Raw genomic sequence first — 16034 nt, 5'->3', positions numbered from 1 at the left:
AGGCTGGTCTTGAACTCCTGGGTTCAAGCAATCCTCCTGCCTTGGCCTCCCAAATTGCTACAGGAGTATTTCTAAAAACCTAGAAACAAATGCACATTTATGCTTTAATTTAAAATAAAATGTTTGAGGTAGTTTTACTGTCTTTTTCAATTATCAATCTCATTTGCATCAGATAAGAAGGCTTCAACTACACATGTAAAATTGATGATATCAAACCTATGATAGAAGTACTGGAGTGTATAGAACAGAGAATAAATAGCACAGCAATTCTTATAAATAGAAAAAAAGGAAAAGAAAAATTGGCATTTGCAGAAAAGTTGTACAGCAATCACACACGGAAGATGCAGCACTAACTTTAAAATAGGTTTTGAAGTAGTTCGCCCTTTTATGACTGTTTAGGCAAAAAAATTGCAATTAAATTGTTTTCAGTTAATTTTTTCCTTAACTGTGCTATTAGATTTAACATTCTTGGCAGTGATTCCCAATGGAAACTATTTGTTATCTGATTTGGCTCTATTTATAATTGAAAGTAGTCAGAAACAATAAGATACATTTTTTGAGATTTATTTTAGGTTCAGGAGATAACCAGATGGATGAATAACATAAAAATGATCTGGAAATAAAGATAGAATCAGTCTTTGCTTTCTGTGACCCTGTTTTAAACATTTCATGTAATGATACAGAAGGTAAAAGTACACTTGCAGTTATTATTAACCTGGAACCCTGACTCCAGTGTCTATAAGAGAGGTTTACCTTGGCTAGGCGCAGTGGCTCATGCCTGTAATCCCAGCACTTTGGGAGACTGAGGTGGGAGGATTGCTTGAACCCAGGAGTTTGAGACCAGCCTGGGCAACATGATGAGACCCTGCCTCTACCAAAGAAAAAAAATTTTAATGAGCTGGGCTTGGTAATGCATGCCTGTGGTCCCAGCTACTTTAGAGGTTGAGGTGGGAGGGTCACTTAAGCCCCGGAGTTTGAGGCTGCAGTGGGCTGTGATTACACCACTGCACTTCAGACTTGGCAACAGAGTAAGACTCTGTCTCAAAAGAAAATAAATAAATAAAAATAAAGATTTACAGTCGAATGCCGTGGCTCACGCCTGTAATCTCAGCACTTTGGGAGGCCGAGGCGGGCAGATCACGAGGTCAGGAGATTGAGACCATCCTGGCTAACACAGTGAAACCCCATCTCTACTAAAAATACAAAAAATTAGCCAGGCGTGGTGGCATGCGCCTGTAGTCCCAGCTACTCAGGAGGCTGAGGCAGGATAATCGCGGGAGGCAGAGGTTGCAGTGAGCTGAGATTGCACCACTGCACTCCAGTCTGGGCGACAGAGCGAGACTCCGTCTCAAAAATAAATAAATATTTACCTTAGAGTGGAGCATTTCAAATGACCTCTTTGGTACCAACACTGAGATTGCAAAGAGAATGGGCAGAAGTTGCATCCCACGTACAATTAGAGTTAGAGCCCTTTAGACAAGCTGACCTCTGTTGCTGAATTAAGGTTTCCTCACAGACCAATGAACACCATAGTCAAGCAAGCTCCCCTGATACGGGGTGCAGAGAAATACCAATTCAGCATTATTTTTGAGCACTCTTTTGCCAGCTCACTCCATTAAAACATAGCGAAGGGGTTTATAAACTGTTGTGGTATATGTATCACGAAACATCCTACATGACAAAATTAGGGGCCAGGAGTGGACCACGTGGGTAACGGGTGTTAAATATGAATTAGTTGAAGATAAAGACATGGTTCATTGCTCCCAGGGGATCTCAGTAAAGCACACTTAATAAAATGCTCCTCTGTATCACAGTTAAAAATGTTACTCAACTCTAAATGAGATTTTTTTTTTAAACTCCCAGACCTCTCTTTTATTGCCAAATCTCTGCATAAGTGGAAAATCAGTGGAGTTCTATCATTTGTTTCCATGACATTTGTTGACCTAAATCTTTGATGGAGGAGAAACCTTTAGTATTATGCTGGGCCTGGCTCTTGCTAGCTTGCAGGAGCTGATTGTGTGCCTTCCCTGGCCTCACATTAGTAGGTTGAAATTGGCCACAGTGGGAGTATTTATACCACAGATATTGGCACACACTTACAAATCAGGTTAGTTCTCCCCGTTACTCCTGAAAGCCAACTGATAAACATTATCCAGCACACCACTTCCTCTGGGACAGAAGTTGTTAATCTTTTTACTGCCATGGACCTTTTTGACATCTGCCAAGCCCCCTGCCTCCTTAAATAATGTTTTTAAAGTCAGTGCAGTTATGAAAATGTTAAAAGAACAGGTTTAGGATATAGCTATATGTGTGCTTCTTTAATGACATTTGACATGACATGATCTAGTAGCAGGCCTGCTCTAAATTTTAAAGTAATAATTAACATAAACTGTATTTTGAGATATCTACAAAACCATAAAGTGATATGAAAATATCTATGATTTCTGCTGCAGACACAGTCATCAGCCCAGCTTAACTACTGTGGCTTGTTGGCTACATTCACGATTGAAGGAAAAGATACGTTTCAATTTAGGTGTTAGTGAAAGGAAACATGTAATTTATCTCCTATCCAAGTCCACCCATGCCCTGAATTGTATCCATGGACCCCTTGGGAGGACATTGACTCCACCTTAAGAACTCCTGCTCTGTTAGAATCCTATTTCATGTTTGCAAGCATCAGAATGAACTCTGCTGCCTCATATTGATTATTTCCAAAGTGGAGATGAGAAGGACTTCTCTAGAAAATATAGTTGTTTGGACTCCAACCAATATGTCCAAAATTCACAAATTATGTTTCTGTTTACATAATAATTGCTAAGCTATTGTTTTCATTTAAATAAGCATTTCTTTATTGATTATTCAGCTCCAACTTGTCACATGAATGCCCTTATTTACATCCCAAAAGGGCATGCAGGGATATCTCCCAAGACATTTTATGGGCTACTCACTCAATTTGAAATATTCTTTCTCTTGCCCATTAACATATCGGGGTTTTTCCCAACTGAAAGACCTAGTTCAAATCTCACCCCCTCTCTACAGCCTTCTGTGGTTCACTTTGGCCTCTCCAATCTGCAGCCTCCTCTTGCAGAACTACTCTTGCAATCTTCAAGTCACTACATTCTTCTGCTCCTAGTGAGAATCATGTTAGACTTTTCTCTCTCCCACTGTGGCCAAATCCTTTAGATTTCTTTTTCAACTCCACCTGTCAAATTCATCCCTATCTTTCTGTTGCCACTTTCTCAATTCAGACTGTAATTCATCTTCACTTAGTTACAGCAAACTCCTAACAGGTCATCCTAACTTCAGTCTTGTCCCCTCCAATTCACTCCACATTCTGCCATCAGAGTTATTTCTCCAAGACACAGATCTGGTAATTTCACACACACACACACACACCCCTCAAGGGCTGTCAATTTTGTATGGATAAACATGGGTTTAAAGGCTTTCCCTGATCTGGAGACAGCTTATATTTCCATCGTTCTTCCCAAAAGACTGTTCCAGGAATGGTAGAATTTTCACCACAAAATTTTCTCTTGGCTAGAATGCCCTTTTCCCCAGATTTGCCTCTTGTGGTTTAATCCTACAGAGCTCTGTTCAAGTCTTACCTCCTGCACGACAAATATCTGTGGTCCCTAGACCTGCCACAAGCCCCCATCACCCCTATTCTCTTATTGAACTTTGCTTACAAATTTATCGTTGCCTTTAAGAGACGCTTTCATTTGTATTATTTTATTTGTAAACCTCAGTATAAAAGGGATGGAAATTTATCTATCCTGAATATTTCCACAACATTTAGAACAGGGTCTTATTCAGAGTTCAATAGCTGTTATTCAATAGCTATCCAACTTACTTATTTTTCAGTTGAATTATTCTCTGATTATTTTGTGTGTATAGATGTAGTTTGCTCCAACGGGATTTTGAATTATTTCTATGAAAGGAATCTACTTTGCATGTCTCTGTATTGTCCCATAGTACTAGACCATTGTAGGTACTCAATTAATACTTGTGGAAATGAATGAATTATGGCATTTGATACTTTTTCTAACTATTCTTAATTCTTACAAAGTTTATAATTTACCTAAGTAAACATGAGCACATAATGCCAAGGACTTTGCTTATCCATTAAAGTGTAAATGGAAACACAACCCAGGATTCATCTCCTTGTCCTTTTTCAAAATTGAAAACAAACTAGTTTCAGGCTTTAATAATAGCAAATATAATTAACCAAGAGATTTAAGGAAATTACTAAGTCTGTTATTTCTCAAATTAAAATAAATATTGTGGTGTTATATAGTTAACCAAATAAGTAACCATATAACAAATGTACTATAATGGGTATTAAATTAGTGGGTCATTGCTTTTGTAGGGCCCGATGATGCACAACAAAAAATAGAACCTCATCACACAGCAGTGCTTGGAGAAGGTGACAGTGTCCAGGTGGAGAACAAGGTAAGTATGTTCTTTTCCTTTAACTTTCTTAACATGTACTTTCTACTGGTTTCCAAGAAAATGCCTAAATGTTGTGGATAACTGAAAGTTTTTCTCTCTTCCTTGGAGAAGAAATATCAGAAGTTTATCATGTCTTTTCATTAATTTCTGCTATTTCTATGGGTTTATTTTAAAGTTTTATCTGTGTTGATTCTTTATCTTCAGAAATCATATAAAGCCCCTATTGTTTACCCCTGGAAATTTGAATCTAGAAACAACACATCTTTGTTGTCTCTTAATTTTCTTTATTTATGCCATTGGTTTATTTTGTTTTTAGCATAAGTGAAAATAGATCAGCCCTATAGAAGTAGAAATATAGATCTACATGCATACTCACATAGAGCCCTTTGAAAAGAATCCCAACTTTGGCCGGGCGTGGTGGCTCACGCCTGTAATCCCAGCACTTTGGGAGGCTGAGGCGTGTGATCACGAGGTCAGGAGATCGAGACCATCCTGGCTAACACAGTGAAACCCCGTCTCTACTAAAAATAAAAAAAATTAGGCAGGCGTGGTGGCGGGCGCCTGTAGTCCCAGCTACTCGGGAGGCTGAGGCAGGAGAATGGCGTGAACCTGGGAGGTGGAGGTTGCAGTGAGCCGAGATTGTGCCACTGCACTCCAGCCTGGGCGGCAGAGCAAGACTCCGTCTCAAAGAAAAAAAAAAAAGAAAAAAAAAAGAATCCCCACTTTGAACTGAGAGGAAGATATTATGCATTTCATAGTGTTTTTGTGATGAATCCCTGCTCTTTAAGTAAAGTTTCTGATATTTTAGGAGTTTTCGGAGGTTTTTATTCCCAAGTTTCCAAGTTTCTTTCTCATGTCTATGTCATGCCCTTGAGTAATTCAGTCACCATGTTGTGAGTCTGTTTAGTCAATCTGACTGCTTTATGTCATTCTTATAAAGAGGATTGAGAAAATTGTGCAAAAGCTCCTGAAAAAAACAAACTTTGAAAACTATTTCAGTGTGCGGATGTCTAGTGCCGAGGCAGTCTGACTGACTTCTGGCCCTCTGACCCTGCCTGTTGTTATAGAACACAGTGGATTTGAGGAGTTATTAGATCTTAGCCCACTTTTCTGGCAGCATTCTACTGCTGCTTTAATCATCTGCAGCACCACCATGAACTGTGAGGTCAACAGAAGAAAAACCTCATGAGCCCTAGAAAAATGCATATGTCAGGGTCAGTGCCCTTTAATATTAGACTGAGCCGTATGAAACTGCCACTTTTGACCTATAAAAATGTCTATTTTATATCTTTCAATCCAATATAGGAAAGAGGCATGAAAGCTACACATAGGCCAGAACCTACTGATATCAGTCGTTTGTAACATTATCTGGTTTAACTTGGCAACCTCAGTTCTTCCTATAATACACAGAGAGCACATTGCAGATGAGTTGGAAGCTAAAACAGAACACCAGAAAGAAGTGATGAAGTGAGTCAGAAGAACAGGTGCAGCCAACATAGAAAAGAGTCAGCTGAAACCGTCAATTCACTGGCAAGCAGCGCTCCTGGCGCCAGTGGCATCATTCTGCTATGTGCAGTTCTGTAATTGTTGCTGTGTATAAGCATAGCCTGAGCCATCAAAACCTTAGAAAGATTTCTATGAAAAAAATTGATATTAAAAAATCGGCACTTAAAGGCGGCACGTGTCACTTATATCCACACAATGGTAGAAAGTCCCCTTTAGATTACAGCAGAAAAGAGATTCTGAAAGTTTGAATCTTGGCTTTACTACTTATTAGCTGTTGTGACTTTGGACATATTTGTAAAGCCCTCTGAGCTTCAGTTTCTTTGTCTGCAAAATTAAAATAATACTACCAACTGCAAGTGATTGTTAGAAAGAATATTTGAAATTACATACATTACAAGTCTACTGCAGATTGAGCATGGGGGTCAGTAAATTATGTCCAATAGGCCAAATCCAAGCCTTTTTCATAAGGTTATATTGGACCACAGCCACACCCATTCATTTCCATATTGTCTATAGATTCTTTTATCCAATAATAGTGGAATTGAGTAGTTGCGACAAAGCCTAAAACTCTCTGGCCCTTTGCAGAAAACACTTGGTTTACTATGTGGTAAATGCTCAATAATGGTAACTGGAAAGTTTATGAATCCAAATATCTAATTTGATAGTCATACCACACACATGTTACCTAATAAGGATTTATACAGTATACTTGAAGGCTTAGGGAACATAACCTTTTCTACAGGTAGAAAAAGGCTCCAAGATACCCTGACTCACTCAAGCTCCAAGCCAGTGTTATCCTCACTTGGACCTAGCATTAGCCTGAGGATTTGATAAAGAAGGAAGATGTGACTGCCTAGTGCTGTGCCAATCCCATTTCCACTAAATTGTGGTCAAGAATGAGAAGCTGATTTTTTGCCTGGCTTTTTTCTGGCTCTGTTCTTCCTGCGCTTTTACTACTCTTCCTTTCTGTGTTCTCCACCATCACACCCATTTGACTACTGGTTGACCAGTAGTATGGGCAGTATCTCCTATAGTGGCCAATCTCCAGGACAGAAGAGGAGGACAAGGAAGGGATGATGCAAAAGACCACAGCTTCTTTCTGCTCCAGGTTTCCCTGTTCCATCTTAGAACTTTTTCAGAGTTCTTAGAGACCGGAATCAACTCCAGACTACTCTGGACATTTAATCCTGGGCTGGTACCAGTCATCCCAGAATAGCTTCTGTTTCAAGGGCTAAGGCTTCCTGTGCTGCTTTGACCTACTGATGGTACTCTGGACTTTCTCTTAAGATGATGGTTGCCCTGATGGCTCCACGATCAGGAGTACAAGAGTTTGATATGAAAGGCTCCATCTCACCCTTAGGCTTATGTTTATAGTGGTATCCTACTGAGAAGGTCTTAAGCCTCATGGATTAACAAGCTCACCCGTAGTGGACCAAGGAAGATAATCAATACCTCATTGGCTGTCATCAAAGCCATACTTCAGAGTAACAGTGCTTTTTAACTGGCACTATCCATGGAAAACTTATTAATATAATAAAGATTAACATTTGACTATATATAGCATTTGATTAAAATAAACATTGAAAGACAGAAATAAAACAAAACATCTTATTAAAACTAGAGACAACTTTTTTGCTTGTTTATGTGTAAAAGTTCATGATGAAATAAACCACTAAATTTTTAAGCTGATAACAGTTAATTGTTTGATCTTTTCATTGGCCCAAGAAGTATAAACAATGAAGTCTGGTAGGAGCAAATGCCTACAATAAGTCACACTAAAGCACAGTTTCTTTCTGGTAATTTTTTTTCAGGTAATATATCACTATAATCAATGTTATTGATGCAAAAACATGCCCTTCGATCAGCAGTCCCCAACCTTTTTGGCGTCAGGGACCAGTTTCATGGAAGACGATTTTTCCTCAGACAGGATTGGCTGGGAATGGTTTGGGGATGCTTCAAGCGCATTACATGTATTGTGCACTTTATTTCTATTATTATTACATTGTAATATATAATGAAATAATTCTATAACTCACCATAAGGTAGAATCAGTAGAAGCTCTGAATTTGTTTTCTTGCAACTAGATGGTCCCATCTGGGGGTGATGGGAGACAGTGACAGATCATTAGGCATTAGATTCTCATAAAGAGTTTGCAACCTAGATCCCTCACATGTGCAGTTCACAATAGGGTTTGTGCTCCTATGAGAATCCAGCATCACTGCTGATCTGACAGGAGGCAGAGCTCAGGTGGTAATTCAAGCAATGGGGAGTGGCTGTACATACAGATGAAGCTTCACTACCTCACCTGCCACTCATCTGTTGTGCAGCCCAATTCCTAACAGACCACCCATTGGTACTGGTCCATGGCCTGGGGGTTGGGGACCCCTGCCTTAGATTCATACTCAGAGTCCTACTGCCATCTTGAGCTTTATATTTATAGTTGATGAAACAAACTGAGTAGATACTCATAGTTTAGAAGTTATCAGCACATTAAGTGAACCATAAAACTTTCATCTGGGCTTTGATCATTTATTGTTGGTATCAGTGGAACTCGAGAAATATCTTTTTTTTTTTTTTTTTTTTTGAGACGGAGTCTTGCTCTGTCGCCCAGGCTGGAGTGCAGTGGCACGATCTCGGCTCACTGCAAGCTCTGCCTCCCAGGTTCACGCCATTCTCCTGCCTCAGCCTCCCGAGTAGCTGGGACTACAGGTGCCCGCCGGCACGCCCGGCTAATTTTTTTTATTTTTAGTAGAGACGGGGTTTCACCGTGTTAGCCAGGATGGTCTCGATCTCCTGACCTCGTGATCCACCCGCCTCGGCCTCCCAAAGTGCTGGGATTACAGGCGTGAGCCACCGCGCTCGGCTGGAACTCGAGACATATCTTGGCAAAAATACTTACGGAATAACAAGAGCAATTCAAAAAAGTAAATTATTAAGTAAACCCAGAAGAGCCTAACTCTGTACCAGAAACTCTGAGAAGGTGCATCAAAGCAAAAGACATAGTCTGGGCACCAAAAGATGGTGAATGTTAGTTGGGGTGAAGTAGTAAGTGGACCTCTGCTACTTTTGTATGGGTTTTTAAAATCAAATCCCATAAAGGCATTAATTTAGAGCCATGCAAGTACTTGGGTTTTAAATAGGTCTTTAATTCTCTTGGCTTTTGCATGATTTTCATCATTTGACACCATAGACAAGGTCATCATAAACAGGGACTTTTCAAGATAACGGCAACTGAGACTTTCAGCCACATCACTGTGTTTTCTGGAATATCTGGAAAGATTATTAGATTTCACCAAAGAATGTGAGTTCAGGAAAGAAAATGTCATCTAGGTTCATGTTTGCATATTTTGATAGCTAGTTGGGTTATGGATAAGTAAAGTAATGGTACATAAATAAATATAGGCCTTGAAATGGTTAAACAGAGACTTTTTTAAATGTAAAGAAGTGATCAAAACATCATAACTGAGTGGATGTATTAAATGTCCCAGCCCTGGGATTGTGGGGAGTAAATCAAGACTTTTGAAGAAACCATTCTACCCTACAGTCCCATTTATTTTTTAAGTTGAAGGCAGGAAAGGGAAACAAATTTCAGACATGTGAAATACGGTAGTTTTTATTAAATACATGGAAGATTAAGGAATTATTAATTTTTATTGAATTCAGTAATAAATCTTCTGGAACTAGTAACATAATCATTTCTAATTAAAGAGCTTTGCATTAGTAGAAGTATGATATAGTATAATATTGACTTACATATTTAGAAATATGCTATATTATTAGAATTGGGGTGAAGTTTCAAAAATTTTGAAGGCTTCATTTTAAAGTGCATAGTCATTTTGGCTTTGTTTATTGTTTTATTCTGAATAAGGTAAACCTAAAAGAAGGCTGAAAAGAAATATATAATGTTCATTTATCTATTAGTGAGTAACTACGCTAAAATTTAGTGGCTTAAAATAACAATCATTTATTATCTCTCCATGTGGTGGGGAGTTCTGCCAGTTTCTCTGGGGTCACTCATGTGGCTGGCAGGCTGGGAGCTGGGCTCTGCTGAGGCTGTTGTTTAGAGGTGCCTCAGTTCTGCTCTAGGCGGCCCCTCCATTTGGCTAGCTTGGGATTCCTCGCGAGAGGGCAGTCACAAGACAGCTTCCCAGAGAGGGAGCATTTGCATACGGGAGGAGCTATGGAAATAAAGATAGAAAAGCAGAAGCTGGGGAATGGGAAAAGTCACCAACCTGTTAATCTGGAATGCCAAGCATATCCAGGCACTAAAATGAGGCCACAAAAGAAGTCTAGTGGAGAAGTCTGTAGTTCTGCAGCCTAGTGTCTAGGGATGGGGCTGCAGCCGCTCTTAGCAGAATTAGCAGTCAGGAAGAAGAGCTGGACATGGCATGCAGGAGGATGAGGACAAGCTAAGGTCTAGCAGCACCTCTGACTCTACCTGTTACAACTAACCGCCACGTTGTCTCAATTAAGTTTCCAGGGCACAAAACACCACATATATCTAAGTATATATATAATTCACTTCTGACAGAACTACAGTTCTCCTTAATTTCAAATCAAACACCCATTTCTAATAAATAAAATTACTGAAAAGTGTATATATATATGTGATATATGTATGATTTTGATAAAGATAGGACTCTTACAATTATAACCTGTGAATTACTTAATATACTTAGTTTTATATAATGAAATGCTCTAATGATTGTTAAACCAGAAATGTATTTGATTATAAAACAATTCCCCAAACACGAACTTTAGAAAATATTTATTTTATGTTTCCTTTTAACTTTTAAAATTAGCAAATTTTTGTAGCAATTTAAAAAAATACAAAAAGCATAAAGAAGAAAATAAAATTTGCTTTAATTCCCATTATTCAGAAATAATAAATGCTAACATTTTGGTTTTTTTTATTTATTTATTTATTATTATTATACTTTAAGTTGTAGGGTACATGTGCATAACGTGCAGGTTTGTTACATATGTATACTTGTGCCATGTTGGTGTGCTGCACCCATCAACTCGTCATTTACATCAGGTATAACTCCCAGTGCAATCCCTCCCCCCGCCCCCCTCCCCATGATAGGCCCCGGTGTGTGATGTTCCCCTTTCTGAGTCCAAGTGATCTCATTGTTCAGTTCCCACCTATGAGTGAGAACATGTGGTGTTTGGTTTTCTGTTCTTGTGATAGTTTGCTAAGAATGATGGTTTCCAGCTGCATCCATGTCTCTACAAAGGACACAAACTCATCCTTTTTTATGGCTGCATAGTATTCCATGGTGTATATGTGCCACATTTTCTTAATCCAATCTGTCACTGATGGACATTTGGGTTGATTCCAAGTCTTTGCTATTGTGAATAGTGCCGCAATAAACATACGTGTGCATGTGTCTTTATAGCAGCATAATTTATAATCCTTTGGGTATATACCCAGTAATGGGATGGCTGGGTCATATGGTACATCTAGTTCTAGATCCTTGAGGAATCGCCATACTGTTTTCCATAATGGTTGAACTAGTTTACAATCCCACCAACAGTGTAAAAGTGTTCCTATTTCTCCACATCCTCTCCAGCACCTGTTGTTTCCTGACTTTTTAATGATCGCCATTCTAACTGGTGTGAGATGGTATCTCATTGTGGTTTTGATTTGCATTTCTCTGATGGCCAGTGATGATGAGCATTTTTTCATGTGTCTGTTGGCTGTATGAATGTCTTCTTTTGAGAAATGTCTGTTCATATCCTTTGCCCACTTTTTGATGGGGTGGTTTGTTTTTTTCTTGTAAATTTGTTTGAGTTCTTTGTAGGTTCTGAATATTAGCCCTTTGTCAGATGAGTAGATTGCAAAAATGTTCTCCCATTCCATAGGTTGCCTGTTCACTCTGATGGTAGTTTCTTTTGCTGTGCAGAAGCTCTTTAGTTTAATGAGATCCCATTTGTCAATTTTGGCTTTTGCTGCCGTTGCTTTTGGTGTTTTAGACATGAAGTCTTTGCCCATGCCTATGTCCTGAATGGTACTACCTAGGTTTTCCTCTAGGATTTTTATGGTATTAGGTCTAACATTTAAGTCTCTAATCCATCTTGAATTAATTTTCGTATAAGGAGTAAGGAAAGGATCCAGTTTCAGCTTTCTACTTATGGCTAGCCAATTTTCCCAGCACCATTTATTAAATAGGGAATCCTTTCCCCATTTCTTGTTTCTCTCAGGTTTGTCAAAGATCAGATGGCTGTAGATGTGTGGTATTATTTCTGAGGACTCTGTTCTGTTCCATTGGTCTATATCTCTGTTTTGGTACCAGTACCATGCTGTTTTGGTTACTGTAGCCTTGTAGTATAGTTTGAAGTCAGGTAGCGTGATGCCTCCAGCTTTGTTCTTTTGACTTAGGATTGTCTTGGAGATGCGGGCTCTTTTTTGGTTCCATATGAACTTTAAAGCAGTTTTTTCCAATTCTGTGAAGAAACTCATTGGTAGCTTGATGGGGATGGCATTGAATCTATAAATTACCTTGGGCAGTATGGCCATTTTCACGATATTGATTCTTCCTATCCATGAGCATGGTATGTTCTTCCATTTGTTTGTGTCCTCTTTTATTTCACTGAGCAGTGGTTTGTAGTTCTCCTTGAAGAGGTCCTTTACATCCCAATATCCCTGATGAACATCGATGCAAAAATCCTCAATAAAATACTGGCAAACCGGATTCAGCAACACATCAAAAAGCTTATCCACCATGATCAAGTGGGCTTCATCCCTGGGATGCAAGGCTGCTTCAACATTCGCAAATCAATAAACATAATCCAGCATATAAACAGAACCAAAGACAAGAACCACATGATTATCTCAATAGATGCAGAAAAGGCTTTTGACAAAATTCAACAGCCCTTCATGCTAAAAACGCTCAATAAATTCGGTATTGATGGAACGTACCTCAAAATAATAAGAGCTATTTATGACAAACCCACAGCCAATATCATACTGAATGGGCAAAAACTGGAAAAATTCCCTTTGAAAACTGGCACAAGACAGGGATGCCCTCTCTCACCACTCCTATTCAACATAGTGTTGGAAGTTCTGGCTAGGGCAATTAGGCAAGAGAAAGAAATCAAGGGTATTCAGTTAGGAAAAGAAGAAGTCAAATTGTCCCTGTTTGCAGATGACATGATTGTATATTTAGAAAACCCCATTGTCTCAGCCCAAAATCTCCTTAAGCTGATAAGCAACTTCAGCAAAGTCTCAGGATACAAAATTAATGTGCAAAAATCACAAGCATTCTTATACACCAGTAACAGACAAACAGAGAGCCAAATCAGGAATGAACTTCCATTCACAATTGCTTCAAAGAGAATCAAATACCTAGGAATCCAACATTTTGGTATTTTTAAACCATAGTATATACATGCCATTTTGTGATATTTACAAAACTTACAATACATTATGAACATTATGAACAATACATTACACACTTAAATATTTGTTGAGAAATGAATGAGAAAATGAATTTTAATGGCCACATGATAGTTTTTCTTATAAACATATAATTATTTAACCAACCCCTCGTTTTTGGAGAAATATTTTCAATTTCTGCTGTGATAAATAGTACTACAATAGTGAAATTCCCTTACACTATATTGCTAAAACTGTCATTACTGGATTGGAGGACATTAACAATATTGGGGGTTTTGAGTCATATTGTCAAATTGCTCTCTGGAAGGATTACTGCACCAATTGAAAATCTCCCAAACAATATATGAAGGTATATTTTTCCCTGTATCCATACTAGCACTGGATATTGTGGTTAATATTTTTTCCAGTTTCAGGAAAAAAATCAAATCCTTAATTCTAAGCAAAAACTTTTAGAGACTTTAACGTAATAGGACCCTTTTGGAGGGAAATTTGCTTGAGCAGATATCCCTTGGATGCTCTGTTTTTATAAGGTTCCATTTAGTGCAATATTTCTGGGGTATATTTTACATTAATAGTAATAATTTTCAAAAGTAATAACGTCTTATTTTGGATTTACATAACGAATCTTCCCTTTTAAAAATTATATGGCTACTGAGAAATCATAAATCCCATGATAAGCCAGTTTAATCACATGATTTGTCATGAAGATATTTCCAGTTAAAGAAATCTTAATTTAAATTCTCCTTCTTAAATTTGAGAATGTTAATATTTTGGTGGCCTGGACTTATTTTTGAGTTCTACTTGCTAGTAAACAACTTAAGAAATAAACATTTCCATATTGAGTGTTGCACAGAAAATATTTTTGAAAATTATATTCAGAATTAGGAACATCGCCCATTTGGCTAGCATGTCAATTTCAAATTATTCACAATTTGACCTTCGAAAATGCCTGTTTATTGTTTGATGTTTTCTTTGTTAACTTTAGGATCCCAAGAGAAGCCACTTTGTCTTAATTGCTGGGGAGCCGTTAAGAGAACCAGTTGTCCAACACGGTAAGACCAAAATGATGATGATTTTCTTGGTTGATTTTCTTTTTCTTTGAAAACAGTGTACATGTATAGTATTGTTGGGAAGAATAGCTGGATTTTTTTTGTCCTGTCTCTCCATCTACAAATCTGAGGATTGTTTAATTTTTCTGTCATCAGAGGGAAATATATACATGATGTTTATTCATCTGTTTTTTTAAAAAGAAACATTTCTTAAATACCTTTTATGTGTAGGATATTGAGTTTGGAACTGTAGGAAGAACAAAAATCGTATTTTTGTATTATGTTATAGGGAATTTTAACTTGAAAAAAAGATTCTACAGTCTATTGGGAACTTTAACATCCTTTTTATCTTTATCAAAAATAAAGGTGATTTCAATACTGTCCTGTAGTCTATTGCATTTTTAGTAAAAAAAAATATGAAACTCTTAGGAATAGTATTTTTAAGAAAATAGTTATTTTTTGTTTATTTAAGAACATGAGTAGAGGTGACTGATATAGCAGAAATAGTACTGTACTTAGAGGCAGAAAATCCTGACTTAAGTACCCATAACGATTACTTCAACTCTTTGGGTTTTGACTTCTTAATATCATTGCTGTTTGATTAAATGAAGGAACATCTAAAAGCAATTAAAACACATTTTATTATTTAGATAAATGCTTACAAAACATATATTCACTTCACCAATTATTAAATTCAACATGCATTAACATCCCGTTGCATTTCCCTGCCTTGCATGAATTCCCAGATATACACAATGATTGCAGATAACCACCAGCTGCTCATAAATTTAAAGAACACGGATTGCTTTAAAAATATTCTTTTTTGTTCTACTAACTACTTCAGGGGGAACATTAAATTGTACCCTGCCTCGGCCTGTAGCATTTGACAACCATTTTATATGCATCTGATTTCCATTCCAAAGGTTTGTGGTTCTTATTTCCTTTTCTCTCAGCTGAACAGCACTGCAATATTATAGTTTGTTTTTCTGGAAAAAGCCTTCAGACAAACTGAGTAGGCTCATAATCTTTATTCCTAGTAACTAACATTTAGGTGGGAAAAAGATGTGTGAGATGGAAGTCTTATTTTAGGCAATCTCCTCAGTACCAATAATGAAAAGCAAGAGTCTAACTGAATTAGGTGACAGATCAAAGGAGTGGGACTGCTCAAAGCCATCCTTATTTACTGAGAAGCAAAGCATTTTGTTTTTGTTTTTTAACTTTTAAAAACTCAGACATTTAAGTTTTTCTTTTACTTATGTGTGTTTAAAGGCAGCCACAACCGTCTTTTGACTGGGAACTTGTATAAATCTCATGAGTTAGCTAAGACCCTTTCTCCTCTTATCATCGTGTGTCCTTAATTATTCGTCCACAGATTAAGCACAGGAAGTCATAGAATGTTAGGATAGAAAATACGCTTAGCCATGATGTAGTCATGCCTCTTTTATAGATGAGGAAAATAAAATCCAGATATTTTATTTATTTACTTAACAGATACTTGCATAGAATTTACTGTTTCCTAGACATTGGTTAAAGCACTTTGCTAATGTTAATCCGTTTAACCTTCAAAATAACCCTATGACGTTGGTACTCTCATGCCCATTTTACAGATGAAGAAGCAGAAGGTCAAAGGT

General features: G+C 37.7%; 1 protein-coding gene across 3 annotated transcripts in view; it reads left to right on the top strand.

Annotated features, from left to right (window-relative positions):
* Positions 1-16034, top strand: part of PIR (pirin) — a 113292-nt gene that overhangs the window by 93659 nt on the left and 3599 nt on the right. For all 3 annotated transcript variants that reach the window (NM_001194909.1, XM_015126979.2, XM_001116938.4), the window contains 2 exon segments: positions 4367-4449; positions 14340-14406. In NM_001194909.1, the coding sequence (NP_001181838.1) occupies positions 4367-4449; positions 14340-14406 (150 nt within the window).

Source organism: Macaca mulatta, chromosome X (genome assembly GCF_049350105.2).
Source record: "Macaca mulatta isolate MMU2019108-1 chromosome X, T2T-MMU8v2.0, whole genome shotgun sequence".
Taxonomy (NCBI): Eukaryota; Metazoa; Chordata; class Mammalia; order Primates; family Cercopithecidae; genus Macaca; species Macaca mulatta.
Note: the sequence above shows the minus strand (reverse complement) of the source record. Positions and strands in the feature narration are given on the sequence as shown.